The 23,529-nt window shown below is 40.4% G+C and overlaps 1 protein-coding gene across 5 annotated transcripts in view; it reads left to right on the top strand.

Moving 5' to 3' along the window:
* Positions 1-23,484, top strand: part of MGAT4A (alpha-1,3-mannosyl-glycoprotein 4-beta-N-acetylglucosaminyltransferase A) — a 119,515-nt gene extending 96,031 nt beyond the window's left edge. For 2 of the 5 annotated variants that reach the window (XM_078348745.1, XM_035271686.3), the window contains 4 exons: positions 163-241; positions 1,132-1,198; positions 16,859-16,971; positions 17,101-23,484. In XM_078348745.1, coding sequence (XP_078204871.1) covers positions 163-241; positions 1,132-1,198; positions 16,859-16,971; positions 17,101-17,127 — 286 coding nt within the window. In that variant the 3' untranslated portion in view covers positions 17,128-23,484. Of the gene's footprint in view, positions 1-162; positions 242-1,131; positions 1,199-6,323; positions 7,398-16,858; positions 16,972-17,100 lie in introns of those variants that run through there. The other 3 variants (XM_054244554.2, XM_054244550.2, XM_078348744.1) reach the window with 2 other exon arrangements.
* Positions 23,485-23,529: the final 45 nt, after the last annotated feature.

Raw genomic sequence — 23,529 nt, 5'->3', positions numbered from 1 at the left:
ATTCAGAACACACACTGTGCAGTTATTACAAGCTCTAGTGTTGTCAACTTTGCTTGCTTAGAGTCTTGTTTAGAAAGGCTGACTCTGAGGAAAGGTCATTTTCTTGAATCTTTATAAAATCCAGCCCAACTTGTGTTTTTATTTTGACGTTTGTATTTTCAGTTACCTGTTCCATAGCGGCAACCAAGAACATCCCGGAGACATTTTGCTAAACACAACTGTGGAAGTTTTGCCTTTTAAGGTATGACTGCTTTTTCCTCTTACCTTTCCCTAACAACTAATACTGGTAGACTTAGCTTGAAGCTTTTCTTATTTTTAAGGGGAAAGAAAATTCTTATAATTTGCAGGACTCATTGATGAATAACATTAATTTTTTGAAATATGAAGCACCCATATATTTGATGATCACATTTACCCATTCATAGAAAGAGTCTTCATTTTGTTTTGCCTTAGAAAATAACAGCTAGACATGGTGGCTCACGTCTGTAATCCCAGCACTTTGGGAGGCTGAGGCGGGTAAATCATTTGAGGTCAGGAGTTTGAAACCAGCGTGGCCAACATGGCAAAACCCATCTCTACTAAAAATACAAAAATTAGCCAGGCATGGTGGCATATGCCTGTAGTCCCAGCTACTTAGGAGGCTGAGGCACGAGAATCACTTGAACCTCGAAGGTGGAGGTTGCAAATAACATTTCTACTAGGAAAATAAATTAATAATTGTTTTCTTCAGTGTTTTCTCGCTATTTGTATTTTGAGTCCCAAAATCTATGTGTTTTTAATGCTGGTTAATTGATACACAGTTTAATTCTTTGGTCTCTAAGGAATCCTTGGATTTCTTTCAAGTTAACTACACAGTTCTTCTATAGATAGTTTTAATAGAAAATACTGTTCTTCTTAATTGATTTAATGTTTTATTTCCAACCACCAATATATTATATAGCAATTCAAAAGATGGCTTAAGAAAACATCTTTTATTATTAATATAATACGTTTTTTAAAGTTCAAGTCTGAGATGATATTTCTCTTTTTAGGAATGGCTGTGTCACAGAAAGATATATACTAAGATACATTGATAACTTAGGATACATAGAAGGAATTATTTTTGAAATTAATGCTTTTGTTTTATTTTAGAGTGAAGGTTTGGAAATAAGCAAAGAAACCAAAGACAAACGATTAGAAGATGGCTATTTCAGAATAGGTAATATCTATTTTAGTAAAATCCCCTTTATTTTTCTGGACTTACTCCCAAAGTACTTTTAAATTCTTTTCAGATGTTAAGCAACTTGAGGATTACAATGACCAGTGTCCTCCAGGTTTTATGTGTGCTGTGTTTTAATACTTGCTTTGCTTTTATTATTTGACTCAAGTAGGAGTTCAGATCACATATTGGTTCACTCACTGGCTCTTTCCTCTCTGTCTGCCATACTGTTGTTGATGCTCCCTGATAGAGAGTATGCCTGTACTGCCTCCTACTGGATGAGTTTAGCTCCTCTCCTGTGTCAGCTCACATCCACAGGCCAGAATCTGTGCTTTGGGTCCCTTCCCCACTCCCGAGGACACATCTGTGTTGAGATGTTCGTTAACATAGCCTTATACCTGGTGGCCACATAGCCGCCTACCGTGAGCATCTGTAACACACACATTTCTTTATTGGTTACCACAGTTTTTGCTGTCCCTATCCTCTAGTCACCTAAGCTTAAGCTTAGGAGTCACCCTGAAGACCATCCTCTTCTTACTGCCCATTAGCACAAATTGGTCAGTTTTTCATCTAAAAGCCTTGGGTCACCCTATCTGCAAGGGGGCCATCTGCCTGTGCCTCTGAATCAGAGCCAGAGGAGAGACTGCATCTCCCTGTGGCCTTCCTGTGGCTTTCTAGAGCCACTGCAGTTACGTTTCTGAAATGTAACTAGAACCCTGTTGACCTGGGTGAAGACCTTAGTGACTTTCATTATCTGATCCCTTCTTACCTTCACATCTGTGACTTTCTCTTGCTCTTTCTTTCCAGTCCTGAGACTGTTATTCCTCTGATGAATGCCCCATACTCTCTGAGCAGCCACATCTCTAGCCATTTTCTCTACCTGAAATGATTGGTCGGTTGTTTTCCCTTCTAATAAATGCTTTTTCATCCTTAATCTGCCAGTTTAGTGGCCCTTCGTCCCTGCTCTTCCGGTCCCCCTGCATGTACCTTTGTTGTGTGGTTGTGTTGTTTCATAGCTCTGGTCTGTAGGCTCCCCCTGGAGAGGAAGAGGTCATGTCTCTCCTGCGTGTCCTGTAGCTAACACAGGGCCTGTGACTTGGTAGACATTGACTTAAATAACTACATTTTCTTTTGCTTAAAACAAATGAATGCTTCTCTTAGTATTAGGCAAGAGCGAATATTGGTAAATTGATATTGTAGGTGTACAGGATAGATGTATCTTTAAGCCCTTTCTAGACCAGTTTTACCTTTGGTAAGTGTCATTCAGCCGTTGCTAAGAGAGTTGCACAATAACACTGGCTACTTTCTTTATAGCTTTGGGGGATGAATGAATTTTATATTTGGGCTGCATCTTAGCCCATCTCTAGAAATATATGCAAAATCAGCTGAGTATCCAAGACATTTATTACCACTATTACTTGTCACTTATTAAATTTCTGAGAATGGTGTATTCTAGATTATGAAAGTAGCATAGGAAATAGAGACATCTATATTAAATATCTCTATATAGTAATTTGAAGAAAATGATCAAAATATCAACTCATATTATTAGAACCAGAAGAGAACTTACAGATCATCAGCCTAGGACCTTGTGTAGTCAAGCAGAACAGAACTGATCTTTTTTCAACTGAATGTATAAAATTCTGCTTCTAAGAAGTCTTCTTTAATGGATTTGTGTGTGACGAGCTTCCTCGACCCTCTCAGTAGCATAAAAAAATTATAACTGGTGAAAATTATTTTTTAAAAACTATTTTAAACCTGTGAAGATTGTTCTAAGTGCTCTTAGGAAATGGAGCAACATTTATGGATGACAGTCTTCAAGCTCTCGGGGAGGGAGCCAGGACCAGCTCCATCACCCACACCACCCCTCGGGGAGGGAGACAGAAGCTCTGCCCTGTGCAGGTACAGCCAGGAACACTGGACTCTCCTGCCAGCTTCTGGTCTAGGGCTGTGGCATCTCCCTAGGAACGTCAGGCTGTCAGCATCTGTCCTTACCCTCAACTCTGTTGCAGAAGCTCTGTTCCAGACAAGAGCAGCTGATGAATCTGGGCAGAATCTACCCTAGGCACAGCAGGGTGAGAAAACTTGGCCCTGATCACCATTGCCCCAGCTCACTGCCCCAGTCCAGTAGTAGAAGCCAGCTAAGAAAACTAAGGGCTTGGTCGGGCATTGTGGCTCACATCTGTAATCCAAGCACTTTGGGGGTCCAGGTAGGCAGATCACCAGGTCAAGAGTTCAAGACCAGCCCAGCCAGGATGGTGAAACCCCATCTCTACTAAAAATACAAAAATTAGCCAGGTGTGGTGGTACGTGCCTGTATTCCCAGCTACTAGGTAGGCTGAGGCTGGAGAATTGTTTGAACCCCACTCAGGAGGTAGAGGTTGCAGTGAGCCAAGATTGCGCCATTGCACTCCAGCCTGGATGACTCTGTCTCAGACAAAACAATACAAAAACCAAGGGCTATTGCCATGACCAGTGCTCTGATCTTGAAGCAGGTGTCACTCCAAGAGAAGGCGCTGCTGTCCTTGCCAAGGACCCAGAACAGTGATGCAGGGATTTTGCCCAATGGAGAAGCAGGCCAGAAGAACAGAGTTCTCCCTAAAGAGAGGATGTAGTTCTCCCTAAAGAGGGGTTGACTTACTTGAACCAGAATGTGGAGAAGTTCAAGCCTAAGCGTGCTGTGGAATAGAATGGAAATGTTAGTGTTAAGCAATTAGAGATGGTAGATACAGATAAGCAAATCTGGATCCCCGGGTACAGTTTAACAGGGAGAACTAGGGAAAGAGATGCTAGTAAGAGCCCACTTGGCATGCAGACAAGCTGCTGTTTAAAATGGACAGAGTTCCCTTTTCTACCTTTCAGGGTATGTGATGGGAGTGTGGCTCACTTCTTTGGTGCTGCCTCAAACTCATGGAGGAGCATGCAGACGAGCAGGCTGTGGGGCTCTGACTGTGTGGCAGTGTCTAGGGGTGAACATTTACAGCTCCTGAGGCCCCAGTGGGTGTATGTTATAGGGTGCTCTTTTAGTTTAGCTGTCCATAGGTAGCTTGTATTTGTTTGCACAATTAGAACTCCCTGTCTTTTTTTTTTTTTTTTTTTTAGCAGTGTCTGCCCAGGCTGGAGTGCAGTAGTGCGACTGCAGCTCAAAGCAACCTCCACCTCCCAGGTTCAAGTGATTCTCCTGTGTCAGCCTCCCAAGTAGCTGGATTACAGGCACGAGCCACCACACCTGACTAATTCTTGTATTTTTGATAGAGACGGGGTTTTGCCATGTTGGCCAGGCTGGTCTCCAGCTCCTGACCTCAGGTGATCCGCCCACCTCTGCCTCCCAAAGTGCTGGGATGACAGGCATGAGCCACCGTGCTCGGCCATTAGACGCCCCCTGCCTTATCACAAGGACAGAGGCCTTCTGTATTCCGGGGTTTCTTGTCTTGGTGTACCAGAAGAATTGGATTGCTCATGGGCTTGGAGAATGCGTGCAAAGTTTTCTTGAGTGGAAGTAGCTCTCAGCAGATGGTGGAGCCAGAAGGGAGATTGTTTTCCCCTGAGCGGGGCTGTTCAGCGGCCTGGGCTCTCCTCCAACTGCCCAGGCCAAATTCCGGGTTGCGCCACCTTCCGATGGCCTGCCAGCATCTGCCGGTGTGCTCTTCCACCGGTGGGCTCCCTTCCCCTCCATGTCCAGCTGCTTGTGTGCCTGCCTGCTAGGGTCTCAGGGCTTTTATAGGCACAGTACGGGGACATCGCAGGCCAGGCTGGTCTTGGGAAATGCAACATTTGGGCAGAGAACAGAAATGCCTGTCCTCACCTATGTCTGTGGGCTCCCTAGGGTGGAGCCCTAGCCAGGGACCATGCTCTTCTCTACCCAGCACTTCCCTGCCCCCCTTCCATATCGCCAAGACTGGTCCTGGAGAGGGGCCTGAATTTAAATTGGATCAGACCATGTAGCAACTTATGCGTGAAGGCATTGGTTAGAACAGTAGACTGGCCATCAGTGGAGACTCGAGGGTTGATGGGGTGGGAGTTAGAAGAGCTAAGAATGGTCTTGTAGAAGAAATACTAGTTCTGTTTCAGTGGGTCAAAGCTGTGAGAAGGCAGAAGAACCTTCTGCAGAGACCCGATGGGAGAAGGAAAGGGCCACTGGTCAGGCATGGCGGGCGGAGGGGACCCACGACTGCAGCCTTTGGCCATTTCTATCAATGCCGGGGTCAGGGATTCTCGTCACTCTGGTAATCTCCTTCACCTTTTCTCTTCTTTCGTGTCGTTTAATACTTACCTTCCAGACCACTGGGTTAAGGACAAAGGTTAAATTTGTTGTTTGAAAAGACAATGCATACACACACACACACACACACACACACAGAGTAACAAATACAAATTTAAAAGAGTAGTTGTAAATCTTCTTCCCTTTTCTTCCCCCTCCTACCCAGTGCTTCTGAGAGGCAGTTTCTGTAGTGATTTGTGTCCTTTCAGAAGTATTCTATGCATAAATAACAATATATGGGTATGTTCTCTAACAACACATCACACAAAAATGATATGCCCTACAACCCAGTTTTACATCTCATTTTTTCATGGAACAAAATGCCTGTGTACATATGGATCATGAACGTTTAAAAATATTTTAATAATAATAATATGTTGAGTACCTGTATCCACCCTCCAGCTTCAGATGTGCTAATTCAGCTGTCCTTCCCTAATAGCTTCTCTTCTACCTGAAGATAGCTGCTATCCTGAATTTTATGGTTACCATTTCCATTTTTTACTGTGTATGGAATATATTCCTAAGCAATGCACAGTGGTATTTTGCTTGTTTTCACATTTGATATAAATATCTTTCTGTAGTCTACAATTTGGTTATTTTTCCCCTCACAATTGTGAGATTTCATCCATGTGGGTGTGTATTTATGGCTCATTCTTTTTCACTTCTTGTATGGATGGATTCCGTGGATATGTTCTCTGTTTGGTCATAAAGTTTGTTTCCATGTTTTTGCTCTGATAAACATGACTGCTTTGAACACTTATGCACATGTATGAGTGTTTCTCTACAATATAGACTTAGGAATTAAAGTAAATCTTCAACTTCATTATCTTCAACTTTTTCTTTATTATTATTATTTTTTTTTAGATGAAGTCTCGCTCTGTCACCCAGACTGGAGTCCAGTGGCACAATCTCGGCTTACTGCAGCCTCTGTCTCCTGGTTTCAAGTGGTTCCCCCTGCCTTTGCCTCCCAAGTAGCTGGGATTACAGGTGCAGGCACCATGCCAGGCTAATTTTTGTATTTTTAGTAGAGATGGGTTTTCGCCACATTGGCCAGGCTGGTCCCGAACTCCTTACCTTAGATAATCCACCTACCTCGCCCTCCCAAAGTGCCTGGACTACAGGCATGAGCCACTGTGCCCAGCCTATTCTTTTTATTTTTTCTTCACTCTTTTAATTGGCTGCCTAGAATTTCCTTGTATTAGCATATTGTAATTTATTTGGCCAGGCTCCTAGTGATGGATAACTAGGTTGTTTGCAATCTTTTGCTGCATTGTATGCATTCTTATTACATGAGAGAGGATAAAATTGCTGGGCTGGGGTGTTTTGATGAAGCTAGTTATCATTTGGTAATTATTTTTCTAATGAAACAAGCTCATCAGGTGATGATGCATTGGTTAAAATGTTCCAAGTTTCACAATCTTTTTAAGCTCTGAATCCCCTGCCTAATTCAATATTCAATAATAATTTTTCATAGCACCTACCTGCTAGCCAGTCCAGCACCAAGTATGGACAAACTTCTATGAAATAAGTTTATTAATAATTTTGTAATAAAACCATTTCTTTGGAAGCTCATAGATCAACATTTTCTATATAAATTAGTACAAGCCTGCTTTCCTGTGGTTTTCAATCTGAATGTACCTTATCTTACTACTAATCTATTAACTCTGCTGTGAGACTGGAGAATGGATTGCATAATGTAATAGTATGTGGCCAGCAAACTATGGCCCATGGGCCACGTCTGGCACACCTCCTGTTTTTGAACAGGAAACCACCACCTGGTTTTGAAAGGATACCACCTGTGATCTAAGAACATTTTTTAAAAGTCTTTTTCTTTTTTTATTTTTAAATGGTAAAAAAGTAAAAAGAATACATTGTGATATGTGAAAATTATATAAAATTCAAATTTCCATGTCATAAATAAAGTTTTTTTGGAAGACAGCTATGCTCATTTTCTAATGTAGTGTGTGTGTGCTTTTACCCTCCAGCAGCAGAGATGAGTGAGTAGGTGCAGTAGAGATCAAGATCATGCTCTCCCGGCCTTGCTCTGCTGCTTAGAGTACAAATCACAATGATGTGTTTAAAATTGGACAGTATTTTGAGAGCCACACATATCACCGTACTGTGACTTAAAAAAAAATTGCAAGTACTTATCCATCATCAAAACAAGAAAAGTAGATTTTGAGCATTGTGGCTTTTAACACAGTAGAATACGGGTTATTTTACAAAATTGTTGGCAAGTCATTGTGGTTATTGAGCAGTTACGTGAGAGCTGTACATTAGTAGGCTAAATTCAACAATACTCCCAACTCACAGAAAAGCAATGGTCAGAAAAGTTAGAAAGTTTAGAATGGAATATTGCATCACAGCAGAATTTCTTCACTAAAAATAAAAATGAGGCTGTTCCCAAAGTGATATTTCAAGTGGCTCGTTTTTTAGCTAAGCAAGAAAAACCACTTACCAATTTTGAGTTAATTAAATCATGTTTAATAGCAGCAGCGAAAGTAATGTATGCAGAGAAAATAAACTTACTTAGGATAGGAGGCTTTCAGCAATAACAATTGCTTGAAGATTTAAGGACATTGGGAGTGATACCAATAGTGAAAAAGCAAAGCAGATTATTTTGAGTGTTTTCCTTGGCTCCCGAGGAATTGACAGAGTTGTCATTGGTACTGCTCAATTGTGACTCGGAATCAATGCCAAGGTTGAAGAGACTGAAGAGTTGGCCCTTGTAAATAGTCTGGGACAACTACAGAGAAGAGTATTTTCACATAGCCTGAGAAAACACAAATTCATTACAAGCTGAAGTAGAATCTGCTAAGATGTGCTACAACAAATGGTGGTTAAAAAATGTGTGTGGAGAAGACGGCTTAGTTGTATTAATTTACAAAGTTTGAGAAAATGTAAGATGTTTAAAGGCTATGGTTATTTATTTTAGTATTCATCAGCCAGGTACTTTTCAGAAAAGATTTGAATGTGTCATATGTCATTGAACCAAAGTGTCAGCAGTGAACCTTACTCACACTCATGAACTTAGCCATCACCAATGCCATGAATTTTTGTCAGAAATAGGAATTGAATATCCTGACTTGCCCTGCCACACAGCAGTTCAGTGGCTTAGCAGTGGTAAAGATTTACTGCAGTTTTTTGGAGCTCAGGACCAAGATTGGAATTTTCCCAAATGAGAACAGAACTTCCCTCAACAACTATTATCACTTTGAAAATTCATCTTTGCTCGACTGGGCAGTGGCTAATGCTTGTGATCCTAGCACTTTGGGAGTCTGAGGCAGGTGGATCACTTGAGGTCAGGAGTTCGAGACCAGCACGGCAGCCTGGTGAAACCTGGTCTCTACTAAAGATGCAAAAATTAGCCAGGCGTGGTGACAACACACCTGTAATCCCAGCTGCTCAGGTGGATGAGGTGGGAAGGTCACTTGAACCTGGGAAGCGGAGGTTGCAGTGAGCTGAGATCATGCCGTTGCACTCCAGCTTGGGAGACAGAGTGGGACTCTGTCTCAAAGAAAAAAAAGAAAATTAGTTTTTACTCCAGACTTGATATTGTTTCTTAATGAATTCAACCTAAAATTACAAGACAAAATGGTGCTTATATGCAAAACTTACATTGCAGTCAAATCATTTTAATGACAGTTAACATTGAACTTGAAGTACCATCAAGTCTTTATACATTTCTCATGCTGTCGAAAGTTAAACCTGGAAGCAAGATCTCCATCCCACACAAATTTACAGTAGATGCATGTTCCAAGCTCAAACTATAGTCCCAGCAGTGGTTTTGGACCTCAATACAAATGAAAGAGAAATTTCTGTGTCTCAAAATCCATTTAACTGAGGAACTTTCACCTAAATCTCAATTGGAAATGATTCATCTGCAGCGTAATAATATACCAGAAGCCAGTAATATACCAAAAGGAGAATAGAATAGAATTTCATAAATGCCTCCAAAGGGATACAAGTGTTCCATTAAAATCGTGTGTTTGTGGATTGATACCAGTATTTGGCAGCACGTAGGCTGTGTGAAAGAACATTTCAAAGATGTATATCATTATAAATCAGCAATAACAAGTGAACGTTTGCAGTCAGTTTTGATGATAGGGAGCACTAACTTTGAACCCCAATTAAGTGAAATGGTGTACTCCCAAAAGGAGTTCTTCTCCTTGGTATACCTATATTACCAAAAAATATATGTTGTATTCAGTTGTCGTTATATATTGATTTTCCAGCTTAAATTTGTGAAAATTTATTTTCTCTCTTCCTGTATGTATTACCCTACATACTAATCTCAAATTTCCTCTCAGCCCACAAGGACTGTCCTTTTTTGTTGACTAACCCTTGGCTTAAAGAAATTTGGCCCATGACGAGCCATTTTCTTGTCACTTTTCTGACAACTTGTTTTTGGTTTTGCTTTAAGACGGATACTATTCCTTGTAGCAAGAAAAGTGGTTTACCTTTTACGGTTCTTGGTCCTTATTTTTAGAGGAGAGCTTATTTTAGCTTGTCATTTTTTTTTTAAATTTTTTATTGGATTTTAGGTTTTGGGGTACATGAGCAGAGCATGCAAGACAGTTGCATAGGAACACACATGGCAGTGTGCTTTTCTTTCCTTCTCCCCTTCACCCACATTTGGCATTTCTCCCCAGGCTATCCCTCCCCACCTCCCCCTCCCACTGGCCCTTCCCTTTTCCCCCCAATAGACCCCAGTGTTTAGTACTCCCCTTTCTGTGTCCATGTGTTCTCATTTTTCATCACCCACCTATGAGTGAGAATATGCGGTGTTTCATTTTCTGTTCTTGTGTCAGTTTGCTGAGGATGACGTTCTCCAGATTCATCCATGTCCCTACAAACGACACAAACTCATCATTTCTGATTGCTGCATACTATTCCATGGTGTATATGTGCCACATTTTTCCAATCCAGTCTATTATCAATGGGCATTTTGGTTGATTCCAGGTCTTTGCTATTGTAAACAGTGCTGCAATGAACATTCGTGTACATGTGTCCTTATAGTAGAATGATTTATAGTCTTTTGGATATATACCCAGTAATGGGATTGCCGGGTCAAATGGAATTTCTATTTCTAAGGCCTTGAGGAATCGCCACACTGTCTTCCACAACGGTTGAACTAATTTACACTCCCACCAACAGCGTAAAAGTGTTCCTTTTCTCTACATCCTCTCTAGCATCTGTTGTCTCCAGATTTTTTAATGATCGCCATTCTAACTGGCATGAGATGGTATCTCAATGTGGTTTTGATTTGCATCTCTCTGATGACCAGTGACGATGAGCATTTTTTCATATGATTGTTGGCCTCATATATGTCTTCTTTCGTAAAGTGTCTGTTCATATCCTTTGCCCACTTTTAAATGGGCTTGTTTGTTTTTTTCCTGTAAATCTGTTTGAGTTCTTTGTAAATTCTGGATATCAGCCCTTTGTCAGATGGGTAAACTGCAAAAATTTTTTCCCATTCTGTTGGTTGCCGATCCACTCTAGTGACTGTTTCGTTTGCCGTGCAGAAGCTGTGGAGTTTCATTAGGTCCCATTTGTCTATTTTGGCTTTTGTTGCCAATGCTTTTGGTGTTTTGTTCATAAAGTCCTTGCCTACTCCTATGTCCTGGATAGTTTTTGCCTAGATTTCCTTCTAGGGTTTTTATGGTGCCAGGTCTTATGTTTAAGTCTTGAATCCATCTGGAGTTAATTTTAGTGTAAGGTGTCAGGAAGGGGTCCAGTTTCTGCTTTCTGCACATGGCTAGCCAGTTTTCCCAACACCATTTGTTAAACATGGAATCCATTCCCCCTTGCTTGTTTTTGTCAGGTTTATCAAAGGTTGTATAGTTGTAGATATGTTGTGTTGCCTCCGGTGCCTCTGTTTTCTTCCATTGGTCTATATCTCTGTTTTGGTACCAGTACCATGCTGTTTTGATTACTGTAGCCTTGTAGTATAGTTTGAAATCCGGTAGGGTGATGCCCCCTGCTGTGTTCTTTTTGCTTAGAATTGACTTGGCTATGCGGGCTCTCTTTTGGTTCCATATGAAGTTCATGGTGGTTTTTTCCAGTTCTGTGAAGAAAGTCAATGGTACCTTGATGGGGATAGCGTTGATTCTGTAAATTACTTTGGGCAGTATAGCCATTTTCACGATATTAATTCTTCCTAACCATGAACATGGAATGTTTCTCCATCTGTTTGTGTCCTCTCTGATTTCGTTGAGCAGTGGTTTGTAGTTCTCCTTGAAGAGGTCCCTTAAGTTCCTTGTGAGTTGTATTCCAAGGTATTTTATTCTTTTTGTGGCAATTGTGAATGGCAGTTCGTTCTTGATTTGGCTTTCTTTAAGTCTGTTATTGGTGTAGACAAATGCTTGTGATTTTTGCACATTGATTTATATCCTGAGACTTTGCTGAAGTTGCTTATCAGTTTCAGGAGTTTTTGGGCTTGTGATGGGGTCTTCTAGGTATACTATCATGTAGTCTGCAAATAGAGACAATTTGGCTTCCACCTTTCCTATTTGAATACCCTTTATTTCTTTTTCTTGCCTGATTGCTCTGGCTAGGACTTCCAGAACTATATTGAATAGGAGTGGTGAAAGAGGGCATCCTTGTCTAGTGCCAGATTTCAAAGGGAATGCTTCCAGTTTTTGCCCATTCAGTATGATATTGGCTGTTGGTTTGTCATAAATAGCTTTTATTACTTTGAGATATGTTCCATCGATACCGAGTTTATTGAGGGTTTTTAGCATAAAGGGCTGTTGAATTTTGTCAAATGCCTTCTCTGCGTCAATTGAGATAATCATGTGGTTTTTGTTTTTGGTTCTGTTTATGTGGTGAATTACGTTTATAGACTTGCGTATGTTGAACCAGCCTTGCATCCCTGGGATGAATCCTACTTGATCATGGTGAATAAGTTTTTTGATTTGCTGTTGCATTCGGCTTGCCAATATTTTATTGAAGATTTTTGCATCTATGTTCATCATGGATATTGGCCTGAAGTTTTCTTTTCCTGTTGGTTCTCTGCCGGGTTTTGGTATCAGGATGATGTTGGTCTCATAAAATGATTTGGGAAGTATTCCCTCTTTTTGGATTGTTTGAAATAGTTTTAGAAGGAATGGTACCAGCTCCTCCTTGTGTGTCTGGTAGAATTTGGCTGTGAACCCGTCTGGACCTGGGCTTTTTTTGTGTGGTAGGCTCTTAATTGCTGCCTCGACTTCTGACCTTGTTATTGGTCTATTCATAGTTTCAGCTTCCTCCTGGTTTAGGCTTGGGAGGACACAGGAGTCCAGGAATTTATCCATTTCTTCCAGGTTTACTAGTTTATGTGCATAGAGTTGTTTGTAATATTCTCTGATGATGGTTTGAATTTCTGTGGAATCTGTGGTGATTTCCCCTTTATCATTTTTTATTGCATCTATTTGGTTATTCTCTCTTTTATTTTTAATCAGTCTGGCTAGTGGTCTGTCTATTTTGTTGATCTTTTCAAAAAACCAGCTCTTGGATTTATTGATTTTTTGAAGGGTTTTTCGTATCTCAGTCTCCTTCAGTTCAGCTCTGATCTTAGTTATTTCTTGTCTTCTGCTGGGTTTTGAGTTTTTTTGATCTTGCTCCTCTAGCTCTTTCAATTTTGACGATAGGGTGTCAATTTTGGATCTCTCCATTCTCCTCATATGGGCACTTATTGCTATATACTTTCCTCTAGAGACTGCTTTAAATGTGTCCCAGAGGTTCTGGCATGTTGTGTCTTCGTTCTCATTGGTTTTGAAGAACTTCTTTATTTCTGACTTCATTTCATTGTTTACCCAGTCAACATTCAAGAGCCAGTTGTTCAGTTTCCATGAAGCTGTACGGTTCTGGGTTGGTTTCTGTATTCTGAGTTCTAACTTGATTGCACTATGGTCTGAGAGGCTGTTTGTTATGATTTCAGTTGTTTTGCATTTGTTGAGCAGTGCTTTACTTCCAATTATGTGGTCAATTTTTGAGTAGGTGTGATGTAGTGCTGAGAAGAATGTGTATTCTGTGGATTTGGGGTGGAGAGTTCTGTAAATGTCTATCAGGTTTGCTTGCTCCAGGTCTGAGTTCAAGCCCTGGATATCCTTGTTGCTTTTCTGTCTGGTTGATCTGTCTAATATTGACAGTGGAGTGTTAAAGTCTCCCACTATTATTGTGTGGGAGTCTAAGTCTCTTTGTAAGTCATTAAGAACTTGCCTTATGTATCTGGGTGCTCCTGCATTGGGTCCATATATGTTTAGGATCGTTAGCTCTTCGTGTTTTATCGATCCTTTTACCATTATGTAATGGCCTTCTTTGTCTCTTTTGATCTTTGTTGCTTTAAAGTCTATTTTATCAGAGATGAGAATTGCAACTCCTGCTTTTTTTTGCTCTCCATTTGCTTGGTAAATCTTCCTCCATCCCTTTATTTTGAGCCTTTGTTTATCCTTGCATGTGAGATGGGTTTCCTGGATACAGCACACTGATGGGTTTTGGATTTTTATCCAATTTGCCAGTCTGTGTCTTTTGATTGGTGCATTTAGTCCATTTACATTTAGGGTTAATATTGTTATGTGTGAATTTGATACTGCCATTTTGATGCTAAGTGGCTGTTTTGCCTGTTAGTTGTTGTAGATTCTTCATTATGTTGATGCTCTTTAGCATTTAGTGTGATTTTGGAAAGGATGGTACTGGTTGTTCCTTTTTATGTGTAGTGCCTCTTTTAGGAGCTCTTGTAAAGCAGGCCTGGTGGTGACAAAATCTCTGAGTACTTGCTTGTTCGCAAAGGATTTTATTTTTCCTTCACTTCTGAAGCTGTTTGGCTGGATATGAAATTCTGGGTTGAAAGTTCTTTTCTTTAAGGATGTTGAATATTAGCCCCCACTCTCTTCTGGCTTGTAGTGTTTCTGCTGAGAGATCTGCTGTGAGTCTGATGGGCTTCCCTTTGTGGGTAACTCGACCTTTCTCTCTGGCTGCCCTTAGTATTTTCTCCTTTATTTCAACCTTGTTGAATCTGACGATTATGTGCCTTGGGGTTGCTCTTCTTGCAGAATATCTTTGTGTTGTTCTCTGTATTTCCTGCATTTGAGTGTTGGCCTGTCTTGCTAGGTGGGGGAAGTTTTCCTGGATGATGTCCTGAAGAGTATTTTCCAGCTTGGATTCATTCTCTTCGTCCCCTTCTGGTACACCTATCAAACGTAGATTAGGTCTTTTCACATAGTCCCACATTTCTTGGAGGCTTTGTTCATTCCTTTTTGCGCTTTTTTCTCTAATCTTGGTTTCTCGTTTAATTTCATTGAGTTGGTCTTCGACTTCAGATATTCTTTCTTCTGCTTGGTCAATTCGGCTATTGAAACTTGTGCATGCTTCGCGAAGTTCTCGTATTGTGTTTTTCAGCTCCTTTAATTCATTCATATTCCTCTCTAAGTTATCCATTCTTGTTATCATTTCCTCATATCTTTTTTCAAGTTTCTTGGTTTCTTTGCATTGATTTAATACATGTTCTTTTAGCTCACAAAAGTTTCTCATTATCCACCTTCTGAAGTCTAATTCCGTCATTTCGTCACAGTCATTCTCCGTCCAGCTCTACTCCCTTGCTGGTGAGGAGTTTTGGTCCTTTCTAGGAGGCGAGGTGTTCTGGTTTCGGGTGTTTTCCTCCTTTTTGCACTGGTTTCTTCCCATCTTTGTGGGTTTATCCGCTTGTCGTCTGCGTAGTTGCTGACTTTTCGATTGGGTCTCTGAGTGGACACCCAGATTGTTGATGATGAAGTATTTCTGTTACTTGGTTTTCCTTCTACCAGCCTAGCCCCTTCGCTGTATGACTGCTGAGGTCCACTCCAGGCCCTGCTTGTCTGGGGTGCACCTCTAGCAGCTGTGGCACAGTGAGGGATGCTACCCATTTCTTTTTCTGCTATCTTTGTCCCAGGATGATGCCTGCCAAATGTCAGTCTTTTGGATATAGAGCGGTCAGGGAGCTGCTTGAGGAGACAGTCTGTAATTTTTTGGAGCTCAATTGCTGAGCTGTGAGCTCTGTTGTTCATTCAGGGCTGTTAGGCTGCTATGTTTGATTCTGCTGCAACAGAGCTTATTAAGAAAAACCCTTTTTTTCTCAAATGCTCTGTGTTGGGGGGTTCGGGCTTTATTTTTCGATGTCCGATGAGGTGTCCTGCCCAGCTAGAAGGCAGACTAGCCACTGTTTGGCGGCCGAGGCTCCGCCCTGCTGTTGTGTGATTCGCCCTGTTCCTGCAGGCTCTGCTGTGGTCTCCGCCATGCCCTGAGGCGGAGTCTCTTCGTTGTAGCGTGTTGCCTAAGCAACGGCAGGCTGCGTCAGCAGTGGGCGTGTATCTCAGTAGGGACGGGTTGCCTCGGCAACAGCTGGCTGCATCAGCAGTGGGCGTGTATCTCAGTTGGGGCGGGTTGCCTCGGTAGTGGTGGACGCCCCTCCCCCACAGAGGGTCTCGGACCGTCTGCTCGGGATAGTTTGAAATCGCGGTTTTGTTCGTCCCACTGGGTGTCCCAAACGATCTGTCCCTGCAATCCCCTGGGCTGGCCTACTGTCCAAGTCTCGTTCAGTCTCAAGTCCAGCCCTCTCAAGTCTCAGGTTGCCGGTTCAACAGGGCACCTGGACAAGCGCGCCCTGTGGGGATTGCTGGGTAGGGCTGGCCACCGCCGCCCCGGCTGCCGGCTTTGCCAGGCAGACCTACTGCCTGGCGTCCCATGTCTTTTTTATACTTGGGAGTTTCCCCGTTCTGTGGGCAACAAACATCAGTCTGAAAATGCAGCTCTGACTCACCGTTTGCGGATTCAACGAGAGCTCCAATCCTGGGTTGTTCTCACAGCGCCATCTTGAGTCCTCCCCCTTAGCTTGTCATTTTAATGGAGTCTTACACTGAACTGTGTAGAGGAGGCATTATTTCTTAATTCCTTCTACATGGGCATTTGGAAAGAATACACTTGTATTGAGTCCCTGCTCAAGGTGAGCAACTGTATGCATATTTAATTAACAAATCAAAATTTGTTATTATTGACTTAACATTCAAAGCAGTCAGACTGCGTGATGGTATGGATTATATTTTGGTAAGATTTGGGTAAATCGTAATTTGCAAAACACCTATAGGTTAAAACATTGTTGATATAAGAACAAATATATTTTTGTTTTATTTTTTAATTTGCAGTAAAAAAAATGTAGCTCTGCCTCATTAAGTAAATTGCCTGTGAGGTTTTTAAACATGCACTACTTGATGAAAAATAAAAAAGCTGAACAAAAGTAGCAAAAAGGGGGAAAGAAATTACCCATGCCCTGTCAAAAGACATCTACTAGAAATATTTGATGCGTTCCTTTCCTGCCTTAACTCAGTGATATTTTATGTTTGCTCATCTCAGTTTGTCCAACAAGTATTGATTTTATTTTGAAGGAAAATTTGAGAATGGTGTTGCAGAAGGAATGGTGGATCCAAATCTCAATCCCATTGCAGCCTTTCGACTTTCAGTTATTCAGAATTCTGCTGTTTGGGCCATTCTTAATGAGGTAAGAATATTGAAATCAGTAAAACAGCTTAGCAACTATCTTTTTATTGTGTTTTTATTTTGTTGTTAAGATCTTTTTGGAATTGAGAATTAACTACTTTATCATACTTTTCATGATTTTGTATTTCAGATTCATATTAAAAAAGCTACCAACTGATCATCTACTGAGAAACCAACACATTTTTTCCTGTGAATTTGTTAATTAAAGATAGTTAAGCATGTACCTTTCTTTTTAATTTCTACTTGAACACTACCTCTTGTGAAATCTACTGTAGATAAGACGATTGTCATTTCCACTTGGAAAGTGAATCTCCCATGATAATTGTATTCATTTAAAACTAAGCTGTCCTCTGATTTTAACTTGACTCAAACATTTTTCAATTATGACAGCCTGTTAATATGACTTGTACTATTTTGGTATTATACTAATACCTAAGAGTTGTACATATTGTTACATTCCTTAAATTTGAGAAAAACTAATGTTAAATACATTTTATGAAGGGGGTACTTTTGAGGTTCACTTATTTTACTATTATAGACCCTCTTTTATAGATTATCAGGGATTATATATATAAATATATAAATATACATAAAAGTGTTATGGAATTAATTTATTAGAAACACTTAAGAAGTACATATTTTTGTGCAGTAGATTTTTGAATCGATACTTTTTTTGAAAACCAGTTACCTTGCTTTTTTAAGTTCTTTCTATATTTTTCTTTGGAAATGCAAACATTACAAATCAATGCCATTTTTCAAATGCACTGCCATTTAAGATTGATTATAGATGGATTTCTTAACTGAAGTACTTTTATAATCACAGTGACTCTGAACAAAATATTTTCAAAGACATTCGTCATTCCTTAAAGCCAAGATTTTAAAGACTAATGTCCTTCCTGAGGGTTACTTTACTATACTGTGTATGGTGTACAGCCACAGAAAGTCAGTCTGATAAATTTTTAATATATAAGTGTGATGCATTCAATCCAGATTATTGTAGACGTAACTCATTGTATTTTCTCTGATATGTAAAATGACAAACTCTTTCTTCTTTCCTTTTTAATCTTTGTCTTTAATCTGAGTTAGGTGCATTATCTCCTGTTGATTCTTTTTCATCTGCACTTATGAGTTCTGACAAAATGTTTTCTAGATGTTGCTACTGTATGAGTTGTAATTGGTATAATTTTAAAGAAAAATTGTAGTATTGTTTTTTGGTGAAAGATATTAGTAGTATATTTTCCAAAATGATTTTATTGTAGTATGAACTGATAAGTGGGTCCTGTGTCCAAGAGTGTATATGTATTACTCTTAAACATGCAACTCCAAATGATATTATTAGTATAAACAAAGAATGTTACCAGCCTGTTAAAAAATGAATTATCAACATCAGTTCCCAGCCAGTCTGCTTGGACACACTGAACTGCCTCAAGTGGGTTGCAGGTTGGTTACAGATGGGCAGGGATGGATTCTGTTGAGCTTTCAGAGTGGCCACTGGCTGGGGCCTAGCACTGGGGCAGGGTTCCAGCTGGTTGCCTCTAGCCTGGCGGAGCTTCGTCTAGTTAACCCAATGTGCTGAACCAACAGCATCAAACAGCATCATTTTCTGTGCAGTGTTATGAAGTGAAAACATTCGGAAACACTGATACAGTACACCATCACTCCGTGTTGTAATGATTGTTGCTACTTTTCTTAATTGAAAAGTCAATCATTTTGCCAAAAATGATTTTTATGTCAGTTAAAGGCCAGTTTAAATTTTTTTATTAGAATGTTTTATTTTTCACTTTTTTGAATGTTTTTCTTCTTAGAGTTCCTTGGCCCAGTGCCTACAAGCAAATTGCATTCAAAAAGAGGAATAACCTTCCTTCATAAAATTTTGGCACCAGCTGGGCATACTCAATTACTGCAAAAATAATTTAGTACCAGAGGTAAAAATCTGTGCAGATGGGCTTAGGAGTCCCCTTTGATCCCTGGTTCCTCAGTTGCCAACTCTGGTCTCATGAAGAAAGACCATGCTCTGAAAATCTAGGGAGAAGAAAGTTACTGCAGCACCTGGTGTGACTTCTTACAACTTCTTTACAGACAGACTGCCTGGCTAGCTTTTTTCTGTTTTCGTGCAGTTCTCCCTCCCAGCATCAGCCGTCCTGTTCCTAAGGAGCTCATTCTTGTTCCCAAGACTCCTTTTAGCCAAGTCTTTCCTATCATTCCAGGACTTCCTTGTAGTCCCCTCCCCATGAATCTACCAGTGCCTAGGGTGTGTGGGGCACATGGCAGGTGGCCAGTCAGCATCTGGATGTGGAACCAATTGTTCCAGCCTGCCCTCCTCATTCTCTTTTTTTAAATTATTTTTTATTATCTTATATTATTTTTGAGACAAGGTCTCGCTTCATTGCCCAGGCTAGAGTGCAGTGGTGCTCTCATAGCTCCCTGCTGCCTCGACCTCTGGGCTGAAGCGATCCTACTGCCTCAGCCTCCCAAAGTGCTGGGATTATAGGTATGGGCCACCATGCCCAGCCCTCTTTCTCTTTCTTCACTCCCTCTCCCTGCTGTCATTGCCATACTCTTGCATACACAATCAGCTGTCTACTTTTTGATTGTGGATATGTCTGTGTGTGGTGTGTATTATCTCTGACCAGGTTTCAGGGTCCCAAGGCGAGCCTGCAGCTCACACTGCTCATCTGTCCTCTCCTGCGGCGGGTGCTCAGGGCCTCTCACTGTTAGTTACTCCTTCCTTTCTGCCCAGTTCTGTTAGTAGAAACAGCCATCCTTTCCCCAAGCAAGAAATTGTAGTGGTCACCCTTAAGAGCAGTGTGAGGGCAGAAGGTTAAGAAAGGGGAAGAATGCCTGGAACGGGAAGAAGGTAAACACTTCCCCTTGCAGGGACACCGACACGTTTTACCAAAATAGTAAATGGAGAAAGTGTCAAAGATTGGCACTAGTTTTAAAAATACATATAGCCAGTAGACACATGGGGGCTGTTTAAATAAATAAATAACTCAGTTCTGCCGTCACACTAGCAACATTCCAAGTACTCAGTGGCCATGTGGGGCTAGTGGCGACCACTCTGGACACCACGGATGCAAAACGTTTCCATCGCTGCAGAAAGCTGTGTTGGACAGTACTGTGCCGAGAGGGCTGTCAACAGTCTAGAAACCACGATTAATAAATTCTCATTATGAGGTTAAAAGCAGACATGGGAGTAGACCATAATGCAAATGATGACAAGCATTTTGGGTGAGAAGAGGAAGTTGAGGACCCATTTCTAAGATGTAAGATTTCTTAAGTTCTTTGTCTTAGTCTCATGCATTCTCCTCATCATTCACTGTACCGTACTGTGTAGTCAGAACAGTGTGACTGAAAAGCTTTGGAAAAAGTTAATGCAAAGGATTATTTAGCATATAGGCTGTAGACGTGTACGTGTGGATCTGTTCAACCACTGGAGATGAATACCTTTGAACAAAGTGTATAGCTTCTCAGATCAGTGGTTGCACTAGGAAATAATTAGAAGGTGTGGTTATTTTTAAAGCTATGAGCAAAATTATGAATGCCTTTTAAAAACTGATCATAATAATAAAAACAATGTTGTCTCCTAACAAGGCTGTCCATCAAAGATTGATTATGTGGAATCAGCACATTTGGAGAGACTGTTCTAGTGAATAGCAGTGTATATTTGTGATAGGCAGATTTCTAAGAATGACCCCTATTGATACCCCTGCCAGTGACCTTGTATAATATCCTTCCCCTTTGAGCATGGGTGGAACCTGTTTGATCTATGATTATATCATGTTGTCTAGCAAAAGGAAGACTGTCTGGGGGTAGCTAATCAGATCTTGTGACTCCTTTAAAAGCAGAGAGTTTTCTTGGGCTGGTAGCAGAAGTCACTGACAAAGCAGAAAGACCCCAGGCACCATTGCTCTTTTAAGGTAGAGGGGGCTGTATGAGAAGGAATGCAGATGGCTTTAAGGAGCCTAACAGCCAGGGAGCTGGGAACTGCAGTCCTACAGCCAGCAAAACTGCATTCAGCCCATAAACTCATTCATGGGCTTGGAAAGGCATTCATCTCCAGTCTCCAGATAAGACCCAGCCTGGCCAACACCTTGAGTCCAGCTTTGTGAGACCCTAAGCGGAGAACTCCAGTTAAGTCTGCTTGGACTACTGGCCTACAGAATTATGAGATAATAAATCAGTGGTCTTTTAAGCTGCTAAATTTGTCGCAATTTTTTGTGTAGGAATAGGAAATGAATACAGCATTTTAAAAGAGGTAAAGAGGAAATCTTCATACTTGATTCCCTGTAGTACACGGGATATTTCTTGGTAAATGCATGAATAAAGTCTTTAGTAGCAAGTCATGTACCTGGGCCTCATCGGGAATGTTTTCTGCCAGAGGTCTCAATTTGTCTTCACTGGGTATTTGTTGGCAAAGTTGCAGCATCTTACTGAGTAGGGTTTTGTAAAGGAACTGCTAAAATGAGATTATAGAAATAGGACTAAAACAGTGTATAAAGGATCTTCTTTTTTTTTTTTTGAAGAGGTGTTACTTTATACTGATTTAGACTGCTCTGAATCTGTCAGAAGTAAATTGAAGAATGAGTAACAGTGGTATTTTAGATACAACATTAACAGCAAAAATAACCTTTGCTTTGTAGAGATCAGATAATCTACTGTGTATCAAGGGACTTAAGTTTTTTTAACCAAAACTTAGTTTCTCTTTTTATCATCTAGCACAGATCAAATCCTGTACGGGCCAAATGTTTGTAGTTTGAGGATGTTTTGCAGATAAACCTCTCTCCTTCCAAGCCATTAATTGCTAAATAAGTTTATTTTTATTTTGGTTTGTTCATTAATTTTTGTGCTTTTTACTGTATTGCCATGGCCTTGATACAAGTAGAACTAAAAGAAAGAAAATGAGAGATTAAGACGGTCAAAAGATGGGAACTGTCAGTCATAATCATACGTTAGTGTTAAGAAAACTTTATCCAATCCAACCCCTTTATAAAGGAACTTTTCCAAGCTATGTTGCAATATTTATAGTGTGTAAAATTTAGTTTGATTTTGGCAGTTGTGCATTTTAAATTATTAATCTTATATTAATCTTAGATAACTAGTATGCTTACTTTAATGCATGTGAACATACAATGCTAAAAAGATATTTTTTTAAAAACCCAACCGAACTGAGGATTTGTTACACATTATGTGTATCAACATGTATATGTAAACTCCTCTCTTCTTACCCAGAACACTCCTTCAGTTTGGGCACTAACTTGATCATTTTCGGAGGGACAAAGAGGCATGAGTGAGCTGGCACTCCAGGGTGCATCTGAGCTGAGAATTCAGAAGACCTTTTTCAAGAAAGCAAACTGAGCGTTAACAGGAAAGCACTTTGCGCGAAGTATCATTCCCACTGTTAACGTTGCAGTAAAAATTGTAAAAAAAAAAAAAAAAAAATAGTGGTGCTAAAATTGTTCTAAAATGAAGATTGTTTGTTGTGGGGAATATTTTAATACTCTTGGACTTTTAGGGAGACTATTTTATGTGTCACTTGCTCCTAGTTGTTTAATTGTATTAGTAATTAGCGAACTGTCCTGGAACCAAGGGTTTGGTACTTTTGCTTGATTAGCATTCCATTATTTATTTGAAATGCTCAGTGTTTGCTCAAATTTGGTGAAAGTATCTTTTGAAGACATGTTCTCCGAGCCTTAAAAATGGCTGATATCCACAGTACTGTAAGATGCACTGCCAGTAGATTTGAGACTTTTCATTTCAGTGTAGACAGTATGTTTTCTAAGAAATATTTAGAGCTGGGCACAGTGGCTCACTCCTGCACTTTGGGAGGCTGAGGCAAGCAGATCACCTGAGGTCAGGAGTTTGAGACCAGCCTGACCAACATGGAGAAACCCCCATCTCTACTAAAAATACAAAATTAGCCGGGCATGGTGGTGCATGCCTATAATCCCAGCTACTTGGGAGGCTGAGACAGGAGAATTGCTTGAACCTGGGAGGCGAAGGTTGCAGTGAGCCAAGATTGTGCCATTGCACTCCAACAGGAGCAAAACTTCATCTAGAAAGAAAGATTTAAAAATCAGCAAAGTGTAACAATTGTGTTTCATTTATGGAATGCAAAACTGAAGCGCCCCATTCAGAGCACTTTGGAAAGGTTGTCTTTGCATCAGGGGTTGTTTCTGGAAGCATCTCTTGGAGAAGCTGCCCAAGGAATCTCCATGCCAGGTTGTACCAGATTTTTTTTCTTTAATGTATTATATATATTTTCTGTAAATTGTCTTCATTGGCTGAATGATTAATATCTGTAGTAATATTTTAGGTACTTGTTGGATTTTTAAAGGAAGATTATTTATTTTCAGATTTGCTGCTATAATTGAAAACCTAATAACTGGTCCTGTTGACTGTGCCTTTCATCACTGTTTTCTGTGCCACGACCATTCATGTGTATTTGAAATAAAATAGTTTAAAAAGCCATGTTGAATTCAAGATTCCTTCTAATAAAAATAGCTGAAATTTATTGAGTAGCATTTTATTAATTTTAACAATGATATACTACTACTTA

Source organism: Callithrix jacchus, chromosome 14 (genome assembly GCF_049354715.1).
Source record: "Callithrix jacchus isolate 240 chromosome 14, calJac240_pri, whole genome shotgun sequence".
Classification (NCBI taxonomy): Eukaryota; Metazoa; Chordata; class Mammalia; order Primates; family Cebidae; genus Callithrix; species Callithrix jacchus.
This window is presented reverse-complemented; position numbering and strand designations above follow the sequence as displayed.